The sequence below is a fragment of the Pan paniscus genome, chromosome 13 (genome assembly GCF_029289425.2).
Source record: "Pan paniscus chromosome 13, NHGRI_mPanPan1-v2.0_pri, whole genome shotgun sequence".
Lineage (NCBI taxonomy): Eukaryota > Metazoa > Chordata > Mammalia > Primates > Hominidae > Pan > Pan paniscus.
The window spans coordinates 138,873,581-138,895,263 of NC_073262.2; the positions used below are offsets into that span (position 1 = coordinate 138,873,581).

At 46.4% G+C, this 21,683-nt stretch overlaps 1 protein-coding gene across 1 annotated transcript in view; it reads right to left on the reverse strand.

Moving 5' to 3' along the window:
* ASB18 (ankyrin repeat and SOCS box containing 18) overlaps positions 1-20,708 on the reverse strand; it is an 83,733-nt gene extending 63,025 nt beyond the window's left edge. The window contains exon 1 of the mRNA XM_055109252.2: positions 20,504-20,708. Coding sequence (XP_054965227.1) covers positions 20,504-20,708 — 205 coding nt within the window. The remainder of the gene's footprint in view (positions 1-20,503) is intronic.
* Positions 20,709-21,683: the final 975 nt, after the last annotated feature.

Sequence of the window (21,683 nt, forward strand, 5' to 3'; positions counted from 1 at the left end):
ATCTGGGGCCCTGGTACCTGTGAGTTTCTTCCAGGGACAGAGAACTGATCCCTAAATGTGCGTCCCTTGCTGAAGATGAGAAATGCCACATTTTTTTTTTCAAATGAATGATAACAGTTCTTTATTAGTAACTTATGAGTTATTTACTAAGGTTTGGTTTGGTTCAGGGCTTTATTTTATTGTCAAAAATTAAATAAGCTCATTTTTTTCTTGTAACATAAATAATATGCAATTCCTTCCTTTTTTTTGAGACAGAGTCTTGCTCTGTCACCCAGGCTGGAGTACTGCAATGTGATCTCTGCTCACTGCAACCTCTGCCTCCAGGGTTCCAGCGATTCTCTTGCCTCAGCCTCCTGAGTAGCTAGGATTACAGGTTCTTGCGACCAAACCCAGCTAATTTTTTAATTTTTAGTAGAGACAGGGTTTCACTTTGTTGGCTAGGCTGGTCTCAAACTCCTGACCTCAGGTGATCTGCCCACTTTGGCCTCCCAAGTGCTGGGATTACAGGTGTGAGCCACCGTGCCCAGCCTGTTTTTCTTTCTTTCAACCATTCTTGTTTTTCCCCACCAGGAAGTTGGAATGGGCCAATGATGGTGAGCTACAGAATTCTTTGGCCTGTGCACATGAGTTACAATACAAACTATATGAGCAGAGGCTGGAGGGAGGTGAAAGGGTCAGGAGGGCTTTGCCTGGATGAGCAGAGAGAAGAGCAGTGCAGTATGGGCCCAGGAGGGCTAAGCAGACCCTTGCCCAGGGAGGCGGGCATAGCATAAGCCCCCATTTGCTCGCAGCCAGTGTTAGACCTGGGGACCCATGGGATCCCATCCCCACATGGTGTTGCAACCAGGAAGCAACAGCAGAGAATCAACAGGAAAACAGATGTGAAATCAAGGAGTAGAGCTCACTGGGCTGTGCATCCTTGGTCACAGTCGAGCTTCCTAAGCCTCCTCTTATGCCAGTTTCTCCTCTCTCAGTCTTCTCTGCACACAAAGGCTGCCTTGTGACTCCCCCTACCCCTCGTTAAGTGCCCCCCGAACTCTGAGTGCCCAACCAGAGCAGGCTTTCTGTGTGGGCTCTTTATTTGGAAGAGTAACCTGGCTTTTGGGTTGCCCCTTTCACCAAGATCTTCTATAACTAAGGAGTGCTCAGCAAAGGGAGACCTTTGATTTTCCTTACAAGAGATTGCAGCAAAGGGTGGAGTAGAAATCGAACACATTTATGGTTTGATATAGATGTGTTTTGACCCTTGTTGTAGAACGCTTGTTCTGACCCCTGTTACAGGCATGAGTTTATGTACACAGACTGACCCAAGGCCTGGAGGTTCACCCAAATGATAAAACCCACCTCTCTTCTACAGAGGAGGGCTGCAGGGGTGCTGGGTGGGGAGGGATGAGGCCACGTTTGGCAGTCTGTGATGCAGGGGGATAAGGGACAGGGGCTGTGCTGTGAAAGCTGAGGGGCTCACACGGGTGAGAGTCAACCTCAGCTGGGTGTGGGGGGAGACTTGGCCATGACCCCAATTGGTTGCCGCGGGGGCCATAGGTTTATTTTTTACCATGTTTATCTGACCTCTGGGCAAAGGCTCAGCTCTGGGGCTGCAGAAGGGCCCATTGGGCTTAGCTCTTGTGGGGTCAGGGCTAGCTGCCCTTGGGGGCTGCTGCTCCCTGGACACCCACTGCTAGTGACTCTGTGTCAGGTATATCCCTGCAGGTTGATACCCTTGATGTCATTTGCAGGTGAGGAAACTGGGACTCACAGATTCAGTTACCTTTCTCAAGATTTCTGAATCCTGACATAGCCAGTGCCCAAGCACCTTCCCGTGAGTAAAAGGGCTTCCTACCTTCCCCTCACCGTTGTCCCTGGAGCATGCCACACCTTAGTATAGGGGTCTGCAGTCCCCAGATAGTGCCTTCGTCTCTCCAGGTGTCTGTGCAGGCTGTTCCTTCTGTCTGCAGTCCTTATTTTCCCTCCTTGCCTGGCCAGCCTCGCTCATCCTCCAACACAGCTTAGCCTCCCTTGACCTCCAAGACCAGTCCTGATGTCTGTCCTTGCACTCTGACTGTGGCACTGGGCGCTCTGCTATTACTGCTGGTTCCTTGTCTGTATCCCACTTCACCATGAGCTTTTTTGGAGGACGGTGGGGGCTGCTGCTTCCACTCTGGGAAGTTCTTCATGCCCCGCATGGTGTTCCACACAGAGAAGGTCTTCAATGCCAATAGTGAAGAGAACGAATGGACTGGACTCTTTGAAACTTGCTCAACATTAAAGCTCCTCAGTGGTTCTTGCTCTTATTCTTGGCCATCTGTTGCCTTTCACCCTTAGGGAAGAACACCATAACGTGGACGCTCGGCTGGCCTAGGGCAGGTCTCAGGTGCTCAGCGTGGGGACCTACCTCAGATCTGTGGGCTTTACTGCACAGCCCACCTTCCCCCACATGTAGAGATCCTTACCAGGTTTTATAAGAAGACCTGGCCTGGCACAGTAGCTCACGCCTATGATCCCAGCACTTTGGGAGGCCTAGGTGGGTGGATCACTTGAGGTCAGGAGTTCAAGACCAGCTTGGCCAACATGGTGAAACCCCATCTCTACTAAAAATATAAAAATTTGCCTGGTGTGGTAGCACATGCCTGTAATCCCAGCTTCTGGGGAGGCTGAGGCAGAAGAATTGCTGCTTGAACCTGGGAGGCAGTGGGCTGAGATCATGCCACTGCACTGCAGCTTGGGTGACAGAGCAAGACTCCATCTCAAAAAAAAAAAAAAAAAAAAAAAAAAAAAAAAGACCTTGGCCGCTGTATGCCCCCTGAGAACTCTTTAAAACTTTGTTTCACATGTTTTTAAAGTTCATCTCCCTTATCCACATCATCAGTAGCAAAAGCAGCATCAATGTCATCAATTGGAACAGCAGAGATTTTTTTTTCAAAGAGCCCACTGTGTGCCTAGGACCCTGCTGGTGCATTGGAAAGTGCATCAGTAAAGAAGAAATAGACCATGTTTGTAAGGAACTTAGAGCCTTCATCGGAGATCAAATGCATTTGCATGCATAAAATGACCAACAGTAACACAGTGGAGACCACTTCCCTTCTCAAATGTCCACCAGAACAACATGATGGGCTTCAGTCTCATCTCCTTCCCCCCCTTCATTTATGTATTCTGTAGTTGCACTATTCATTTTCCCACCAATATGAAGCTCTTTGGGTCTTTCCTTTCTCTAAGCATAGCCATTTTGCCATTTTATTTTTTCTCAGACTAATTGTTTGTGATTGGATAAATTTCTGAAGGACTTACTCATGCACAGCTATAATCTGATCCAACTGTGTTTCACTTTAACGAATTTCCTGATGCCTGATATAGCTTGTCGTTGGTTATTTTTAAAAGGGATGGGACACTAGAGGTAAGTCCAGGGATAAAAGCCATTCCACACTGCACCAGACGCTAAATTTAGCTTTCCAGTGTTATTTGTCAACAGCTTCCTAAGTATCCAAGTTTGATTTCAGTAGGCAAGGTGTAGTAGTCAAGAAACAGACTCTTTTTTTTTTTTTTGGTGACAGCGTTAAAAATAGCTTATGGTAGATAGCATTAGTTCATAAGTAAGACATGCAGATTACTTCATAAGCATGGCAGAGAGCTGTCTTTTTTTTTTTTTTTTAAAGAACAAGAATAGCCACATGTTGATGACTGCATTAAAACAAACAAACAAATGTGAAAACCAACTCATTCATTCATTCATTCATTCAATAAGCATTTATGTAATCTTTATTATGTTTTAGGGTGAATCTTAAGGTTTGAGGGTTTGGAGGCAAAAAACCTAACAATATCCCTGCCTGCAAGGATCAAACAGGAGAAAGCAAGGAGCGGAGGACTCCAGAAGACAGAAGTTCTTTAGGTTTCTTTCCCAGCAGCTGAATGATGCCCTGTAGTTACATGAATAACACTGTTTTCTGACCCAGTGCTCTTGACTGTGCTCTTTGTTGCCTGCTGCCTTCACATTTATCTATAGCTTGCTTGGGTCAAGTCATTTTAATCTCATTATTTTCTTGGTCCTCACCCTTCTCAGCTTAGTCAAAGCCAATACATAGCCTCAAGATACAATTCAGGTTTTATCTTCTCTGCCAACTTTAGTACGTATCCAATGCAACTTCTTTCAAGAGTGAATTTGTGTATGAAGTTGCTGAACAATTGTCAAAGTCTTTGAGGAATTGTGATAAAACAAAAGAAGGACCAGAAGACTAGAGGTTTAGTTTTCAAATGGAAAGAGACTTCGGACAGACTCGTGATCTTGACATTAGACCTGGGCAAGATCCCTACATGGATTATGAAAAAGATTGGGAGTATTTAGAAAACAGAGTGGAGTCACTTGGAGCTCCACGAGTCACTAGGAACACGTCAGGGTGGACTAGAATTTTCTTTTCTGACAGGGTTATCATAAATATGCAGACGGGGTGTAGGCAACAACCTGCAATGCCAGTTTCATGACAGCCTCTTGGAAAAGATGGAAACAGTGCGAGTCTTTCTTTAGGAAACTGGCTAAATAATGTGAACTGGAGAAATAATACACGTGATGCCCCAACAGCAGTGGTTCAAATGTTGGCTGCAAAAATGAATCACCTGAGGAACTTTAAAAAACACGATGCCTGGAGCCCACCTGGTAGTTTCAGGCATAATGGGTTGGAGGTGCAGCCTGGGCAACAGGACTGTTAAAAAGTCCCCAGGTGGCTGGGTGTGGTGGCTCATGCCTGTAATCCCAGCACTTTAGGAGGCTGAGGCAGGTGGATCACCCGAGGTCAGGAGTTTGAGATCAGCCTGGCCAACATGGTGAAACCCTGTCTCTACTAAAAATACAAAAATTAGCTGGGCAAGGTGGCGCATGCCTGTAGTCCCAGCTTCTTGGGAGGCTGAGGCAGGAGAATCGCTTGAACCCGGGAGGCAGAGGTTGTGGTGAGTTGAGATAATGCCACTGCACTCCAGCCTGGGCAACAGAGCAAGACTCTGTCTCAAAAAAAAAAAAGAAAGAAAGAAAAAAGAGTCCCCAGGCACTTCTAACATGCAGCCAAGGTTGAGAACCATTGCTGTGAAAGGCAACCATGGAATCCGTGACCCTTGCAATGTGGTGTGGAATGCCTTTTATCCCTGGACTTACCCCATTTTGTGTGATACATATCGTGATTTGAATGAATTTGTGGAAGGGTAGCTATCAGATGCGTGGCATGGAGCATGACACAGCCAAGATTCCAAAAGGTCTCCACAGGTCAGAGCAACAGGCCGATTCAATCAATGCCACAAGGCAGCATTCAAACTGCAGGCTCATAGGAATCTGTTGTCCTTGTGAGTCGAATGAAACAGCTATTCACTACTATGGGTTCCCCGTTTGGGGCACTAGAAGTTTCTTTCTCTTGTTTTTAAGTTAAGAGGTTGTTGGTTGTTTTGATGCATTGATATTTATACCCAAATTTAGATGGCATAAATGCAGCAAATTATTTGAAAACATTCAAAGCATGTCTGTACAGTAAGAGTAACTCGTGTCAGACAGATGTCCATTTAAGTTCCCTTTCTCATTGGTACTCTTGGCTTTGTAGAACTGAGAGTCCCTCTGAGAACTCCAGAGAGCCCCTGTGCTTTGCTTCCTGGTGTTGTCCTTGATATCTATGTTTGCTTGCATTGTGTACCTTCTGCTCTCCTCCCACAATGGCGGCCACAATTGGCTTCTTTGATTTTTCTTGGTTGGTTGGTTTGTTTTCAAGCTAGCCCACTAACAGCATCACTTAGTGTATCTGGCAATCACACTGAGGATGTGAAGGGGTCTGTCACAGTTTGCACAGCCTTATTCCACTCTTCACTTCCATTTCTGTTTCCATTCTCTCTGGTACAGCCATGGAAATCCTCCCCCTTTTTTCTCCAGTGTTGTTCTGTGCACTGCTAGGGCCCGTGGGGTTTCAACGTCTATTCCAGGGTGTTGGTCAAGGAAATGCTTCTGAACAAATACAATGCCCTTCTTGAAAGAGAGGGGTTCTGATGAATATAATTTTCTCCAAGCCAGAACATTTAGTATTTTTAGTTTTTCAAATGGTGTACTTATTTGACAGAGGAAGCTCATTTGTGTGGGTGGACCGTGATAGAATACTAAACAAATGTAATTGCTGTGGTCTTTTGTTGCAGACCATGAAGTGAATTTAGGAAAAGGAAGGCAAGAATCCAAGCAGGAGAGGAGGCCCGGCTTGTGTCTGGCTAACTGAGTGAATAGACTGAATTTCTCTAATACTAGCCAGGTAGTCAACTGGATTAAAATATACTTTTGCAAAGGATATTTTGGAGACTTAAATAATAAGCATGATGTTTTGTCTGCAGGAGACACAAACATGAGTTCTTTATAATTGAGTCCTATAGTGTAGGTAGCTAATGAGAGGGAGTTTTTGCCTCTGGATCAAGTGAGATGAAAAAGGTAAAATCCACCTTGAAATTATAATGGGGTATCCACATGGTAGTGTTTGAATGGTAACTATTATTTTCATGTGACATTGGGATCTTTTCTTCTTGCCATTGAGTTGACTAGTGGTTTTCTTTTCCTCAGAAGCCTCCAAGGATTAATCCAGCTGAGGCTGAAACCTGGAGCTGGTGGGCTTTGTGGCAGGGCCAGGCTCTTTCTCCATGGCCACAACTTTCCATGCCTTCAAGCCAAGAGGTAGAATTTTTGAGGCTGCAGGACACCCTGCCATTTTCTCTTGTTCTTGGGGGATGGCAAATGTTCAGATTCTTTCCTAGGTCATTGGCAAATGTCTGGCTTCCTTCTGGAAGTGTCCAAGTGGACAGACAGGGGCAGGAAGTCATTACTCTTGTGGACATTGTGAGATTCCGTGCATTCTTTCTTAAATATGCCAGCGCACGTTGTTGACCTGGTCAATTTCCTTCATCCCTTTTTTACCTGAAGCATTTCTATAAATGGCCACGTACTAAGTCTGACTGGACTCTGGGATAATAACATCACTACCAACTGGTGCAGCAGCCCCAGGCCTTCCAGTGGAGTTACTTTCACACCCTTTTCTGGTCTTTATTCTTCCTGTTTTAATGTCTAAAGCCACCTTTCCTTCACCCCACTTCCTGCAGAATTAAAAAAATATATTTTAAAAGTAAGAAGCTGGGCAGGTATATAAAGTTCTGCTTTTAAGAGTTCCAGGACACATCCATCCACCAGAGTTAGTCACATAGACATTAATATCAAAAATGTTAAAGTATCTCAGCCTCCTCTCTGAATAACAATGTTAGCACAGCACACCTCATTTAACAAAACATTAAAACATTTTACTTCCTCAGATCAAGTGCATCTATTAATAATGACTTAAATTGTCTGTGCTGATTTCACATTATTAAGAAATCTCATTTCCATCATGTGGAGGAACACAATAAGGGAGGAAACCACCTCACTAACTTATTTTCCCATCACTGCTACCAAGCCCAGTGCAGATAATGCAGAACAACAGTCACTTCTCATTATTAATGTGATCTTATCCAAAGGTCAAGTGCCGCTTTCATTGGCAGCCCAGGAGGGCTTTTTTGGAGGCTCAGAAACAAAGATGCCCTTGAACACCGTGTATCCGCTGTGGATGAGTGCAAAACGCAGCGGCCCAATCCTCAGCATGCACAACCACGAGTAAATAGCCCTGGAAGGACAGTTATAGACTCTGGGGACGTTGCTGGAAAGCGTATCATTGAAGCTCTCCCTGATAAAGGTGACGAAGTTTCTTTACAACTGGCGTGGGGATTTAATTACATGATAAAATTGCAGCTCCTGCCTCTTGAGACAAATTGCATGTTCAGACTGATTGTTTTTTATGAATCTCACACAGGGAGCAAAATACTTCTCTCTTGAAGTTGGTTTGCTTTGATTGTTCTGCCCTGTGATCCTTTATATCCCTTCTAGAAACGAGAAGTTTACCTATCCTGCAGTTGAGAAGGGTGGTCTGGGAGACAATTTGGTCGACACTGCATCCAGCAAAGTGAGGCCAGTTTTGTCTGATGGAGTTAGATTCCAGAATTAGAACTTTAAACTTCCAACGGAAAAACAGGAAAAAAAATGATAAGAACTGTAAGTGACTGCTGAAACACTGGACTGCTAATCACGTTCAATTTTACTAACCTAAAATACAAGTTAAAAATGACAAGAGATCTTTTTGCCTATTGTGAAAGATTTTTTAAAAGTCAAGTTTTTGAAGAGTTCAGTGACACTAATGCTCTCCCAGTTTGCAGGTGGGAGGGTAAATTTCTGTTCAGTTTGGAAATGTTCTATACTGAGTTTACATGTACAGAGCATATTTCAGGTACAAGAAGCTTACAGAAATAAATAGTAGAAATCTGGCCGGGCGTGGTGGCTCATGCCTGTAATCCCAGCACTTTGGGAGGCTGAGGCAGGTGAATCACCTGAGGTCAGGAGTTCCAGACCAGGCTGACCAACATGGTAAAACCCCATCTCTACTAAAAGTACAAAAATCAGCTGAGTGTGGTGGTGTGTGCCTGCAGTCCCAGCTATTCAGGAGGCTGAGACAGGAGAATTGCTTGAACCCAGGAGGCAGAGGTTGCAGTGAGCCAAGATTGCGCCACTGTACTCCAGCCTTGGCAACAGAGTGAGACTCCGTCACACACACACACACACACACACACACACACACACACACACACACACACACAAAGTAGAAATCCTTGCCTTTAAGGAGTGTTGAATTGAGTGGGAGGGTAGACGTGGCCACCATCAACTAGCGGTGGAATCAGATCACTGCTATATGGAGGTACAGGTGTTAAGATGGGGATGCCTCAAATAAGGAGTCAGAGTGATGGGGTAGGGATAGGGCCAGCTTCCCCCTAATGTGGCATCTGAGCAAAGTGACAGGGAGGTGTAGGACACGGAAGGTGCATTTCTTCCCCAGGATGTCTGTTTTCTCTTCTTGATCTATTGCTGCGGGGAGCTGTACCCTATGTTCTGGCCTGAGCAAGAGGCAGGTGTCACTAGCCACCATGCTATGGCGCATGGGGACACAGGTGCAGTCAGGAAGGCAGCCAGCCCTTTGATGATGTGGAGGGGTCAGGCGGAGGGGCACCTGAGCAGGAAATGAAGCCGCCACAGACAGCAGACCTGTGATTCAGGGCTGAGAGGAGAGGAGGGGCCTAGATCCTTTGGCGGACACAGAGATGAACCACCCAGGCCCCAGCTGTAGGGAGGACTTGTCACCCCAGCTGTCAGCTCCTCCACGGTTTGCCTCAGCTGCAGAGCTGCCTCACCCAAGAACACTTCTCCCAACGTGGCCAGATCCAGTGATGGATCCAGGTGCAGCTAGAGCTGTCCTGCCATTTTGGCCCCATGCAGGGAAAACTGTGACAGGTCATCTCTGTTCCAGAGCTGCCCCTGGGGTCAGCCAAGGCATGGTTAGGCGGCGTCAAGGATCCCCACCGCCCTCGCCAGCCTGGCTTTCTAGGTGTTGATCCTAGGAAGTTTCCTGCCAAACTCCGGTCAGCACCCAACGCTGACCCCTGAGCTCACGAGCCACTGGGAGGATGGTGGGTGTGTTCCTGGCACACAAGAGGACAGGAAGCAGCAGAAGAGGCAGACGTGCAAACGCCAGGAAGGGACTGTGGACAGAGGTGTTGTGGAGATGTGGCTTGGACCAGAGTTTCTCAAGCACCCGAGGTGAGGGACCAGGGATTTTCTTTTCTGAGTCTAATTTGTTGCAGTTTGATTCTCATTCAAGGGGCTCAGTCTTTATTTTTCTTTTTATTTTTTTAAGGACACCGTCTCACTCTGTTGCCTAGGCTAGAGTACAGTGGCACAGTCATAGCTCACTGTAACCTGAACTCCTGGGCGCAAGTGATCCTTCCACCTCAGTCTCCTGAGTCGCTGGGACTATAGCCACTTGCTGGTTAACTCATTATTATTATTATTTTTGTGGTGGGAGATGGGGTCTCACTGTGTTGCCCAGGCTGGTCTCTAACTCCTGGCCTCAAGTGATCTTCCCACCTCAGCCTCCCAAAGTGCTGGGATTACAGGCCTGAGCTACTTCACCTGGTCTGGTTCTCTTTCAAAATACAATGAAATTAGTTACTGGCAAAAAAAAAACTGAAAAACGACAGGTAATTACAAGTCTGCAAATCACACACATGGATGTTAGGTTAAAATTGCTGTAAACATGTCTAAATACTTACTGTCAATTTCGGTCAAACACTTCCCAGAGTGACTCCCACCTCCTACCACATTCAGAGTAGCCCCTGTGACTGTTCAGCCTCTGGGTGGGTGCAGGGATGCCGGGAGAGAATGGCAGGGATGCCAGAGTTAGCTCAGGGTACATCTTTAGGCCTTTGGATGCCTGTTATAAAATTTAAACTGTGTTTTGGTGACAGGAGTCACCAAACTTTTTCCATAAAGTGCCAGACAGTAAATATTTTACATTTTGCAGGTCATATGGTCTCTGTGGCAACTGCCCAATTCTGCCACGCTCACATGAAAGCAGCCATAAAGAATATGTAAATGAAGGAGGTGGCTGAGTTCCAATAAAACTTTATTCATAAAAACAGGAAGCCAGCCCACAGGACATAGTGTGCCAGCTTGCTGTAGGCAGTACAGAGCATGGCAGCTTTGTGGGAAGAAGAGTTACATGAGCATCTCCATATATCAAACTGATTGCACCCTTCTCTCTGCACACGTTTCACCCCTTCACTCCCATGGAATCTGCTCTCTATTCTCAGAGTAAACCTGACTCAACAACAGGAATTGAGCACCCAGGCATGCGAGCCCACACAGCTGACTCCCTTCTATCAACTCTGCCCTTCTTCTGGTTGGCTGAACTTCTTGAATCTATAAACTTACGTTTTTTACCACTAAATTTGGGAAACGTTTGGTAGTTATTTCTTTAATCATATTTTTTCCACCCTGTTATTGTTCTTCTCTTCTTTCTTGCACTTTAGGTGTGTATGTTAAACCTTTGATTTTGTCCCACAGATGCTGTTCATTTAATTTCCCATCATTTTACTTTCTCTTCTTCAAATCAAATATTTTTCTACTGATGTTTTCAAATTTGCCGGCTCTGTCTTCTGTCCTCTTCCATCTGCTGTTAAGCCCATTGTTGATGGGAACAAGACCAGCCCTAGCTTCAAGGGAAGTGGGTGTTCGGGTTTGGATTTGTGTCCCCGCCCAGATCTCATGCCAATTGTCATTCCCAATGAGGGAGGTGGGGCCTGGTGGGAGGTGATGGGATCATGGGGGCGGAGTTCCCAGGAACGGTTTCCTGCCATCCGCTTGGTGCTGTTCTCAAGATAGTGAGTTCTTGTGAGATCTGGTTGTTTAAAAGTGTGTAGCACTCGCGACGCCACTCTTTCTCCTGCTCCTGCCCTGTAAGCTGCCGGCTCCCCCTTTGCGTCCCGCCGCGACTGAAAGCTTCCTGAAGTCTCCCCAGAAGCCGAAGCCGCTACGCTTCCTGTACAGCCTGCAGAACCGTGAGCCAATTAAACCTCTGGCATTTCTTTCTTTTTCTTTTTTTTCTTTCTTTGAGACGGAGTCTCATTCTGTCGCCCAGGCCTGAGTGCAGTAGCGCGATCTTGGCTCACTGCAACCTCCTCCTCCCAGGTTCAAGCGATTCTCCTGCCTCAGCCTCTTGAGTAGCTGAAATTACAGGCGCCCACCACGACGCCCAGCTAATTTTTATATTTTTTGTAGAGACGGGGTTTCACCATGTTGGCCAGGCTGGTCTTGAACTCCTGACCTCAGGTGATCTGCCCCCCTCGCCCTATCAAAGTGCTGGGATTAGAGGTGTGAGCCACTGCGCCTGGCCTGGTATTTCTTTATCACAATGCGAGAACGGACTAACACAGTGGGGAGATGTATTTCTTTTTCAGGTGGGCACATTGCATGCCACAGGGATTTTGCTGGTAAAGCAGGAGAGGAGGGTGGCTGTGAGGGAATAGCTAGCAGCTGGTGGCCTCTCCTGGCACCTGTCCTTTCTCCTCTATCTTCTGCTTTACCTAAGTAAAAGAGTCAGGTGTTTTCTTTCCAAATTAAGATGACCTCATTCCTTTGCTGAATGGCTCCTCATGGCTTTTCCAAGTAAGTGTAAACACCTGTGCCTAGAACGTGTAGCCTCAAACAATGTCATCCCAATCTCTGCCTGGGGCTTCCTCTCTTCTCTGATTTACACACCCAAGTCCAAGTTGTGTCCTACTTCCCTGTCCCACGTGCCATGCCTTCGGTTCACTACGTTTCCTGCTCGCCTCCCTTTATCTGGGCTTCCTTCCTTTGGATCACAGCCTCCCAGGAACATGCTCCTGTTTCGAGGGTCAAGTCAGAGGATTTCTACAGTGTTCTCCCTGTGCTATTTGGTGCATTAATATTTATTTTTTATTTATTTATTTTTAATTTCTATGTATTCATTTGTTTTTTGGAGACCGGCTCTCACTGTTGCCAGGCTGGAGTGCAGTGGCATGATCACGGTTCACTGCAGCACCTTCCAGCTTAAGTGATCCTCCTGCCTCAGTCCACCAAGTAACTGGGACTATAGGTGTGTGCCATCATGCCCAGGCTAATTGGTGTATTTTTTGTAGAGATAGAGTCTTGCCATGTTGCTCAGGCTGGTCTCAAACTCCTGGGCTCAAGAGATTCGCCCACCTTAGCCTCCCAAAGTGCTAGGGTTACAGGCATGAACCACCATGCCCGGCCCATAAGTATTTATTAGGTACCTAGTATGTGCAGGATGTGGCAAATAAGACAAACCTAGTCCCTGTCCAATATCCAGGTGCAGAGGTTGGCATTAAAAGATAGTGGGGCATTGGATGGGAAGCTAGAATCAGGCTACAGAGAGCATGCCTGCCATTTCCAATTAGTTCCTTCGGAATGTTTATTTCTCAAGCAGAGCACTTGTGGCAGGAAACTGTCGTCATCTCAGAAAGGTAGAAAAGCCTCTTCGCTATTATTCTCATTGCTTTTTGTTCTTTCCAAACTCTCCAGTGTGCTTGGGAGTGATGCTAATAGATGGATGTCATCAGCATACATTATTTCTTTATTAGCCCGTTTCTCAATTTTGATTCTGAAAATATCCTGATTTAGTCTAATTGCAATTTCACTGTGTTCCACAGGCAGTGACAGTTCATACTTGGGGGGAGCTGAGACGCGACCCTGTAGGATTTTTTTTCTTGTCCATATGCCTTTGAAGCCGGACCATTAGCTCTAAGGCATGCATCTCATCTCATCACAGTGTCATTCAACCTGCTTCTGGGGAAAAAAAAAGAGCCTAGGGTGTGTGTCTCGTAGAAAGCAAAGAAACATTTTAATTCTAGGTGGTGGGAGATATTTTTCTGTATCTGAAGAGAGGGCTGCTGCAGCAGCCATTTTATTCCTAAATAATTCAACTATATTCAAAGATAATCTGATGTTATTGTAGGAAAGTGTATTTCTAATAAATTCCACTTGATCTGGGTGAATCAATTCAGGCAGCGCATAATTGAGTCTGTTAGCAAGGACTTTAGCAAGAATTTTGCAATCAGCGTTAATTAAGAAGATGGGACAATAATTTGTGCATAATTCCGGATCTTTTCCTGGCTTGTGAATCAAAGTAATAAGAGCAATGCTCAGGCTGGTGGTGGGATAGTGTCATTAGGTGCTGATTTATAAGTACTTAGAAAGGTTTAATTTCATTTTGCTTCGAGCAGGGTCTCCCTGCCCCCACGCTCTCTGGTGGAGTGAGCAGTCAAGACAGCAGAGCGCTTCTCCTCCTGCCTGCCCTGCCGTGGGTGACCTCTCGCTTCCCATTTCTGTTTTTATTCTCCAGCCTAGCACCCCACTCACTTGCCCATGATTTTTTGGGATTATTTTTGCTCAATGATTTGAAACCAGGGACTCTATCTACTGAGATTGTGTACACGTGTGCATGACTGTGTGTGTGCGTGTGTACATATGCATATGTGTGCATCATGTCAGATTAAAGGGTTGTAGACAGCTTCACTGGGAAGTTTTTTCAGGGACGTTCCTGCAAAATGTCTCTGGGTGGGTAGGCAGCAAGAGCCCCTGACTACAAGTCAGGAAGCATACCTGCTCCTGCTCTGCTCCTAACTGGCTGTTGACCAGCAAGTGAACACAGGTGAGCAGCAGTGTTCCGGTCTGTAGAACGCAGCTGTGGGATGAACTACAGGTGCTGTGGAGCACGGGAAAGGGCACTGGGTTTATATTGCCAATTGTCTGTGGAACCCAAGGTGTGTCATGCAACTTCTCCAAGCCTCATTTGCCTCAGCTGGAGGAGTGGAAAGGGGAGAGCTCTTGGAGATGCTCTCACCTGTTCTCCAGGGAACAGCAGGGGCTTGCGGCATTGCCAATTCCTCCTTCTTTGCCTCCGTGTAGGACCAGTTTCAGTTTGAACATACGCTGATTTGGGGACTTATTCTTCCTAAGCCTTGAGCCAAGCTGCTGCTTAATCTGTGCATATGAGTTCGTAAACCAGCTTCCTATGCACCTTCCAGCTGGTATCCTCGCTGCCTACTTGACCTGAAACTCACCACTGGAGGCCTTCCTTCGAAGGCAGGGTGTGGCCCACACAGGCCCCTGTTAGAATCCACCACTCCTGGGAAGGCAGTGTGGGTCGGGAGGCTTTGTTGATCCCTTCCACAAACACAAGCCGAATGGCTTGTGTCCCCCCAAACTCAGGTCTTAGAACCTGAGTTAGTCCAATTGGTAAAGATGCTTAGAGATGATCCAGACCAATCCGTTTTTGAAAATGAGGAAATTAAGGTTCAAAGAGGTGGTCTGACATGTTCAAGGTCACACAGGTCACGGGAGAGCTTAGGCAAGAACCTGGGTCCCCTTCCTCTCAGTCCCTTGCCCTTCCCATTACACCACATCTTGGCACCATCATCAATGGGTACGCTCTTGTCACTGCGTTGGAAAATGATTCCTCTAAGGCGGGAGCTGTGCTCATTTAATTTAGAGTCAACCATTTGGTTTGTCCTGAGTGATGTTATTCTCCAGGCATAAGGAAGGATGTCTGAGTTAAAGGAGCAGGGGATATGGCCCATGTGTCATGGTTCGCCCTGCATCAAGCCTTAGATGAGAAGTCTAATTCTGCAAATGGACCCCATTTTCACATGTGTGCACATGTCCGTGGTGTGTTTACCCACACTCATTCCCCACCTATACATGACGCTGGTGAGATCTCTTAATAAAAACTCAATTAGTATTTCTTTAACTTTCCTCTGGGTGCTTAAATACTATTACCCCAAACACAACATAATGCCTCTATTTTTCTATTTCAATCAAGAATTCAAGTAGCATCTTGACTTGTATATAATATATCAGCAGCAAAATCATGGAATGCTGACATCCTTAATAATAGCAATTAGTAATCAGTTGTTTCTTAAGTCGTTTGATTACACCAGTTACCAAATTGTACAGTTGATGCATTTGGGGGGCGAGATGGGTCTCACTGCCCCTCCCTCAGCCGTCCTTTCTCCCTCTCTGTGTTCTTTGCAGCTACTAGCCAATTGGTATTGAAAAGAGGCAAGCACAAATAATGCAGTTGTTGCTAATATTAAACAGTAGAGTAGAGACTTGGCTTTAGCAGAAAGTAGAATTAAATATTTCTTTGCAGAAACCCAAATCCCAATAGTATCTGTGGAAATGCAGTCTGTGCCCACCCAGCTGAAGGTGAGCAAAGGAGCTTAGCTCTTCCATGCCAATCACTGCACCCAGAGTCCGAGCTTTCTCTCAGGGCTAATACCCTGTGCTAGGCTCTGGATATAATCGAGTGTTAGGCGAGGTTCTGGCCCTAGAGGAGGTGGCATTCGGGTTTGAATTATCCAGTTGGCATATAAAAAGCAGCCTAGCAAGGCCATGCACTTCCATAATGGATGGAGACTAAGGGCTTTATGCTTTCATGCAGGGAGGATGCACGATTTCTGTCCCAGCGGGAAGGGATGGCCTTCCAGTGGATGTGACCTCCCCTGCGTGGGGTCTGGAAGGATGAGATGGCAAAGGTGAGCAGAGGAGGTGCAGCCCTGGCTGGGAGGAACCTGTTGGGATGGGGAGGCTGACTGTAGAGCGTGGGGGGCTCGGCCTCAGTGAGCGCAGCAGGATGTTGGGCATCTCAGGTCCATCCTTGCAGGAGAGCAGGTGCCTTTGCAAGGGCACAGGCCAGTTGCCTGTTTAAGAGAATTATGACTGATGGCCATTCTCCTGCCTAATTCCTGCCTCAGCAGGGTATGTTCTGTGCTTTCCCCCAATGTCTGCTGGGGCTAAAATTTTCAGTTCCTTTGACTTCTGCCTGCACCAAGGTGGGGGCACATGTTCACCTGAGGGACTTCTCCAGAAAAAGCCCTTTCCACCATTGGATGCCACTTTTTCTCTATGCTTTTTTTTGGTGATGTTGACATGGATGCATCAAAATAAATTCTGTTTCTTTCTGTTCTATTTGGTGGGAGTAGTAAGTTCACAGGCCGATGAGCATGGTGATTGCACTGCAAGAGGCAAGGTCCTCAAGTGATCATGTTAACATGCAGAGCGAATGGTTACTTTTCTTTTTCTTATTTTTTCACATTGTCATCTTTAGAATAAAGCTCAGAGTTCTGTCTACTGGGCTTGTCCTTGGGATAGAAACCTCTTCCCTCTTCTTTCCCCCAGGTACTTTTGCCAACATGACCCTCGACTCTTGCCTTCTCCTGGCTCAGGTGGGCATCCCCAGCTCTGCCCCCTCTCTTGGCCCAGCTCTGTTTTCCTGTGTTATCATTCCTTCCTCTTCACATTCCTCCTCTCAGGGATTTCAGTGTTTGACAGTGTCCATTCCCAATATGTGCTGCATTTCAAGGTCATTGCCATAAGTTTTGACCACTGTTCAAAAATTGTAAAGACCCTACATGTAGCTTAGAATCCAAACAGCTCTTTCTCCCATCAAGGATGGTCCCCCCAAACTCGCCCTTACCTTGAGAAAGAGAACATTTGCTCCCACAGGAAAAAGGAACCTATGCCCATTTTAGGCTGCGACAGTGAGTCTTTGGGATTATGGCCTCAGAGAAGCATGGAGAAGGAGGGAACCTAAACGATGAACCAAGCCAGCAGTGGTTCCCAAGGAGCATCTGCAAATCACCAATTCTATGGGTTGTCAGCAGACATGAAAGTGAGGTTCTGGGTTGAGATGAGAAACCGTGCCAAATGCAATTGCAATCCTTAAGTCCCTTTGTGGTAAAACTCCTCCAAGCCTTTGATATGTCATCATGCCAGTCTCTGAGGGGAGGACCCAGCAGAAAGCAGTTCCCAAGCTCATCCCACCATGGAGCTCTTCTCAGGAAGCTTGTGGGTCTCTGTGTGGGAAGCACTAATTTAATCTCATACCCTCGTTAATAAATGGAGACGTTGGTCTCGAGACAGACAGTGAGTTTCCTGAGGTTACACAGCTCAGTGGAGTAGAGGTTCAATAAATCATCATAATCACAGATCCCTCTTGTTTCTATCTTAGCCAGTGGCCCTATCCTCTATTCATCACCACAACCTTCCCATTGAGCCCCCCAATTATTTGTAAAGATGCTTAGAGATGATCCACACCAATCCCCTTTTTGAAAATGAGGAAATTAAGGTTCAAAGAGGTGGTCTGACATGTTCAAGGTCACACAGGTCACGGGAGAGCTTAGGCAAGAACCTGGGTCCCTTTCCTCTCATCTTTGTCACTTTGCCTTTGTGTCTTCCTTTGCATTGGCTTAGACTCCTGCCATCTCTCACCTGGGCAACTGCCTTCAATGAACTCCCAGCTAGACTCATCTCCTTCCTAGCCTTTCTCTGCCTCCTTCAAATCCTAGTTTCCCATGTTAGCCAGAGTGGCATACCCCAAATGAACGTCTGACCATGTTGCTCCCTGCACCCTTGTCCTGAAGTCCAGCCTGCTTTCTCTGTGATAAAGTCACTGATAAGGCGTGCCCTAGGATCACGTGTTTAATCATTTAGCATACCATCGTCCTGAATTGAAGCAACCTGGAACAGACCCAAGCACTTTAAACATGTCATTAGTATAAAATTGTCCCTGAAGTGCTGAATCATTAGGTAGGAAAAAATACATGTGTATGTGTGTCAGTCCGTTTTCTTCCTGCTGATAAAGACATACCAGAGACTGAGTAATTTATAAAGACAATGAGGTTTAACGGACTCACAGTTCCACGTGGCTGGGGAGGCCTCACAATCATGGCAGAAGGTGAGGGAAGAACAAAGACACGTTTTACATGGTGGCAGGCAAGAGATAAGGAGAGCCAAGTGAAAGGGGAAGCCCCTTATAAAACCATCAGATCTTGTGAGACTTATTCACTACCACAAGAATAGTATGGTGGAAACTGTCCCCATGATTCAATTATCTCCCACTGGGTCCCTCCCACAACACGTGGGAATTATGGGAGCTATAATTCAAGATGAGATTTGGGTGGGGACACAGCCAAACCATATCAGTATGTAATTTATAACTGTGGAAGAAATGTAACTTTCTTATAACAATTTTCATAGTTTCAAGTGTTTGGTAAAATGAGACACACAGTAAAGATTTTACAGGGCAATTAGTAATGTGAAAAGAAAGGATATTTAGGTTCAGGATTCCCAATACACAAATCTTCAACCGGCTGGGACTGGTTTATGAAGGAAGAGCTGTTGAGAGGACGCTTGCTGTAGTCAGGATCCCAACAGAAAGCAGATGGCATGAGCTCAGGGCATGCTGAAGGCAGGCAGGGTTACAGGGGCTACAGGAGACCACTTACAGGTGGCAGCAGCCACAGTAGATGGCCATTCCTAACCCTGTACCTGATAGGGCTGGAGGAGGGGCAGGAGCTGCTGGGCAGGAGCCAAGCCTTCCACAGAAGGAGGCTGCTAAACCCAGCAGCGATCTGGCAGGGAGAGCCGGGGAAGCACTCGCCCTAACCTGGCTTTCCTCCACCTCCTATCATTAGTGGCACCCAACAGGAGCCAGAGGGCAAGTGGGACTGACGCAGTTTGCAGAGATCAGCCTTGGGGGGGTGCTTGGGCATGGTGGGCCTCAAGGGTGAATGCAAGATGTACAGCTCAGCACTCCCAGTCCAATCACTGCTTGTGATGACAACCTCCCCTAAACCCCCCCAGGGCAATCTTCTAGAGAGATGGAAGGTACCAAGTGTGGGATCATGGCTCCTGGGCCTATGGACCCCCGCCAGATATTAGGAAAACCAAGGTGAAGAGGAAGCAAGAGAAGGTTCCTCCCTAAAGCGGCTTGCTTAAGTCCCCACTGAAAGGCAGCCCAGAAAGTAGACCCAAACCAAGGGAGGGTGGGGCGGACCCCCTCGGAAGTTCCAATCTCAGACTCCTCGCCTCAGCACCCTGAAAGCTCCATTCCCTAGCAGCAACTCCCACTCATGTCCCATCTGTGTTCCTCCTGCATGTTGTGCACATGTGTGCATGTGTGCACCTATGTTGGGAGGGAGAATGGGGGTGGAAAGGAGCCCTCAGCATCCCTTAGGGGCCAAGACTAACCTTGTCCCCTAATCTGACAAGCTGGGAAACAGCACAATACAACTAAAAGTAAATCACAGGTCAGGAAAACACTTTCAGGAAACCTAACAAAGGGATGATGTCTATGTTACGTGAAGAAGTCCTACAAAATGATAAAAATGATTCCCAGAGATGGAGAGTTCCTGCCCAAGACCCAAATAGACAAGTCTTGCACCTGATGAGGCCTACAAAGAAAAAATCCTATGGACAAGACTTTGTCCAGACCTGCAAAGAAAGGATGGGCGACAGGCAGTGAAGAATTACCAGTGTATGCTTATTAAATGGCAATTTAATACAAACATTCATTACCAGTGATGCTCCTTGGTGAGGTTGTGGTGAAACACATCACCTCACTGTCAGAGGGAACAGAAACCCTTGCGGAAAACAATTTGGAACCAATTTAGAAACAAGACACTTTGAAAAAATGTTATGTTCTTGTTCCAGTTGTATGGCTCCTAGGAATTTATGGTAAGGATATAATCCCAAATAAGAAAAAAGCCATATGAATCCTAATAAAGATGCTCGTTACAGCATTATTTATAGAAGCAAAAAGGTAACCAAATATCTTTTTGTAGGCATTTGGTTTAAGTATTTCAGTAGGGGATTGAAATTGGGAAGACTATGTAGCAACATGGAAAATGCTTTAGATTTAGATTTTGTAGATCTCAAGGGAGCAGAACACACAATTATGTGTATGATATGGTTATCAGTGGGTGAAATTTACACACGCAAATGGACAGGCTTGGAAAACAATGGAGCCACAGAGCAGCCACTGTGGTAGGATTAGTTTTTTTGTGTTGTGTTGCACTTGTTGCTTATGTCACACACGCATGTACATGGTCTATGCAGTATACATATATGCATGTATGTATGAGAGTCAGATATCCGAGTACATATCATTTGCTTTTTCCAAACATTTGCCCCTCTACCTCCAGGATCTGCCCACCCCATCAGCGTAACTTAGTAATTAAATCCCAGATGCAGCAGGCTCGTTCTGGTTACCTAGCAGCATGCCGGTGGGCAGCTGAGCCGAGGGGTCTTTCATCCAGTCGTCATTGGCCAGTTCTATCACAGCGTCCACAGGCGTGACTTCAGTGCAGATTAAATCCTTCACTCTCTCCTCATCTTTGGCATCCAGGGCAGACTTTAATCTCTTCACTAAATCTGAGTTGAGTGGGTAGTCGGGAAGGTAATCCGAGTTGGACATTGTTTTGTCGTTTGTGCAGTGACCAGCCCTTCTTTTCTTCCTCTAAAGCGACTCCAAAGTCAGCAGCTGTCCGTGAGAGTGGCGTGGGGGCTGCTATAAATAGCAGCACCCTGGCTCCTCTTACAGTCCCTGCGGAGGGCTACCTGCCAGCAGGGAGGTGTGAAGTAATCTTTCCAGAGGCCTCAGCAAAGGATTATTCTAGAGATGGGGGCAGCAGACATGTTTGTGAGTGGTGTAAGAAGGAGAGACAATATTTTCAAAGACAGCTTTCATGGGTATTGTTGAATAATATCTTCTTTTATCAGAAGTGAGGCTCTCTCCTGAAACTTTGAAAACCTCTTCCTGGCACTGGGCTTGGACCTCCATTCTGTGGAAAGGAACATTTTCTAATATTCTACCCCTTGTGTTCCTTCACTTCCTCTAAAAGGAGCGTCTGGTCACCTGCAAATTGGACATGCCTCAAACGCATAGAATGGAATGGAATCTTTGGTTTCCAAATGCAGAGAAGGACTGGCTGATCTCAGGAAGACGAAAGCATCACAGAAAAACAAAAAAAGTAACCTAAATATTACCTGCGACCTCCCTATGCCTCAAGGCTGGTAAACTTAGCTCAAAGCCTATAATTCCATGACTTGTGGAAGTGTGGAGCCCTCAGGGGGATTTCTGTGCACTCCTAGGGGCAAAGGTGGGGCTTTCTCTCCTTGACCTGTGTCTTCAGTGTGCTTGGGTCTCTGTGTGCCAACCTGTGCATAAGCACAGCTGTGCCTGAAGCTTCTCTGCTGATGCCAAGTGTGCTGTGGTCTCTGAGGGCCCAGGGTGGGCTGTGGAGCTTACAGGGCCTCCTTCGCCTTGCCTTCTATCTCGCCGTCTTTTCCATTCCTTACTTTCTTTCTTCTCCCCTGTGCTTAATTTTATGTCTCAATTTGGCTAGGACCCCAGTGCCCAGAGACTTGGCCCAACACTAGTCTAGATGTT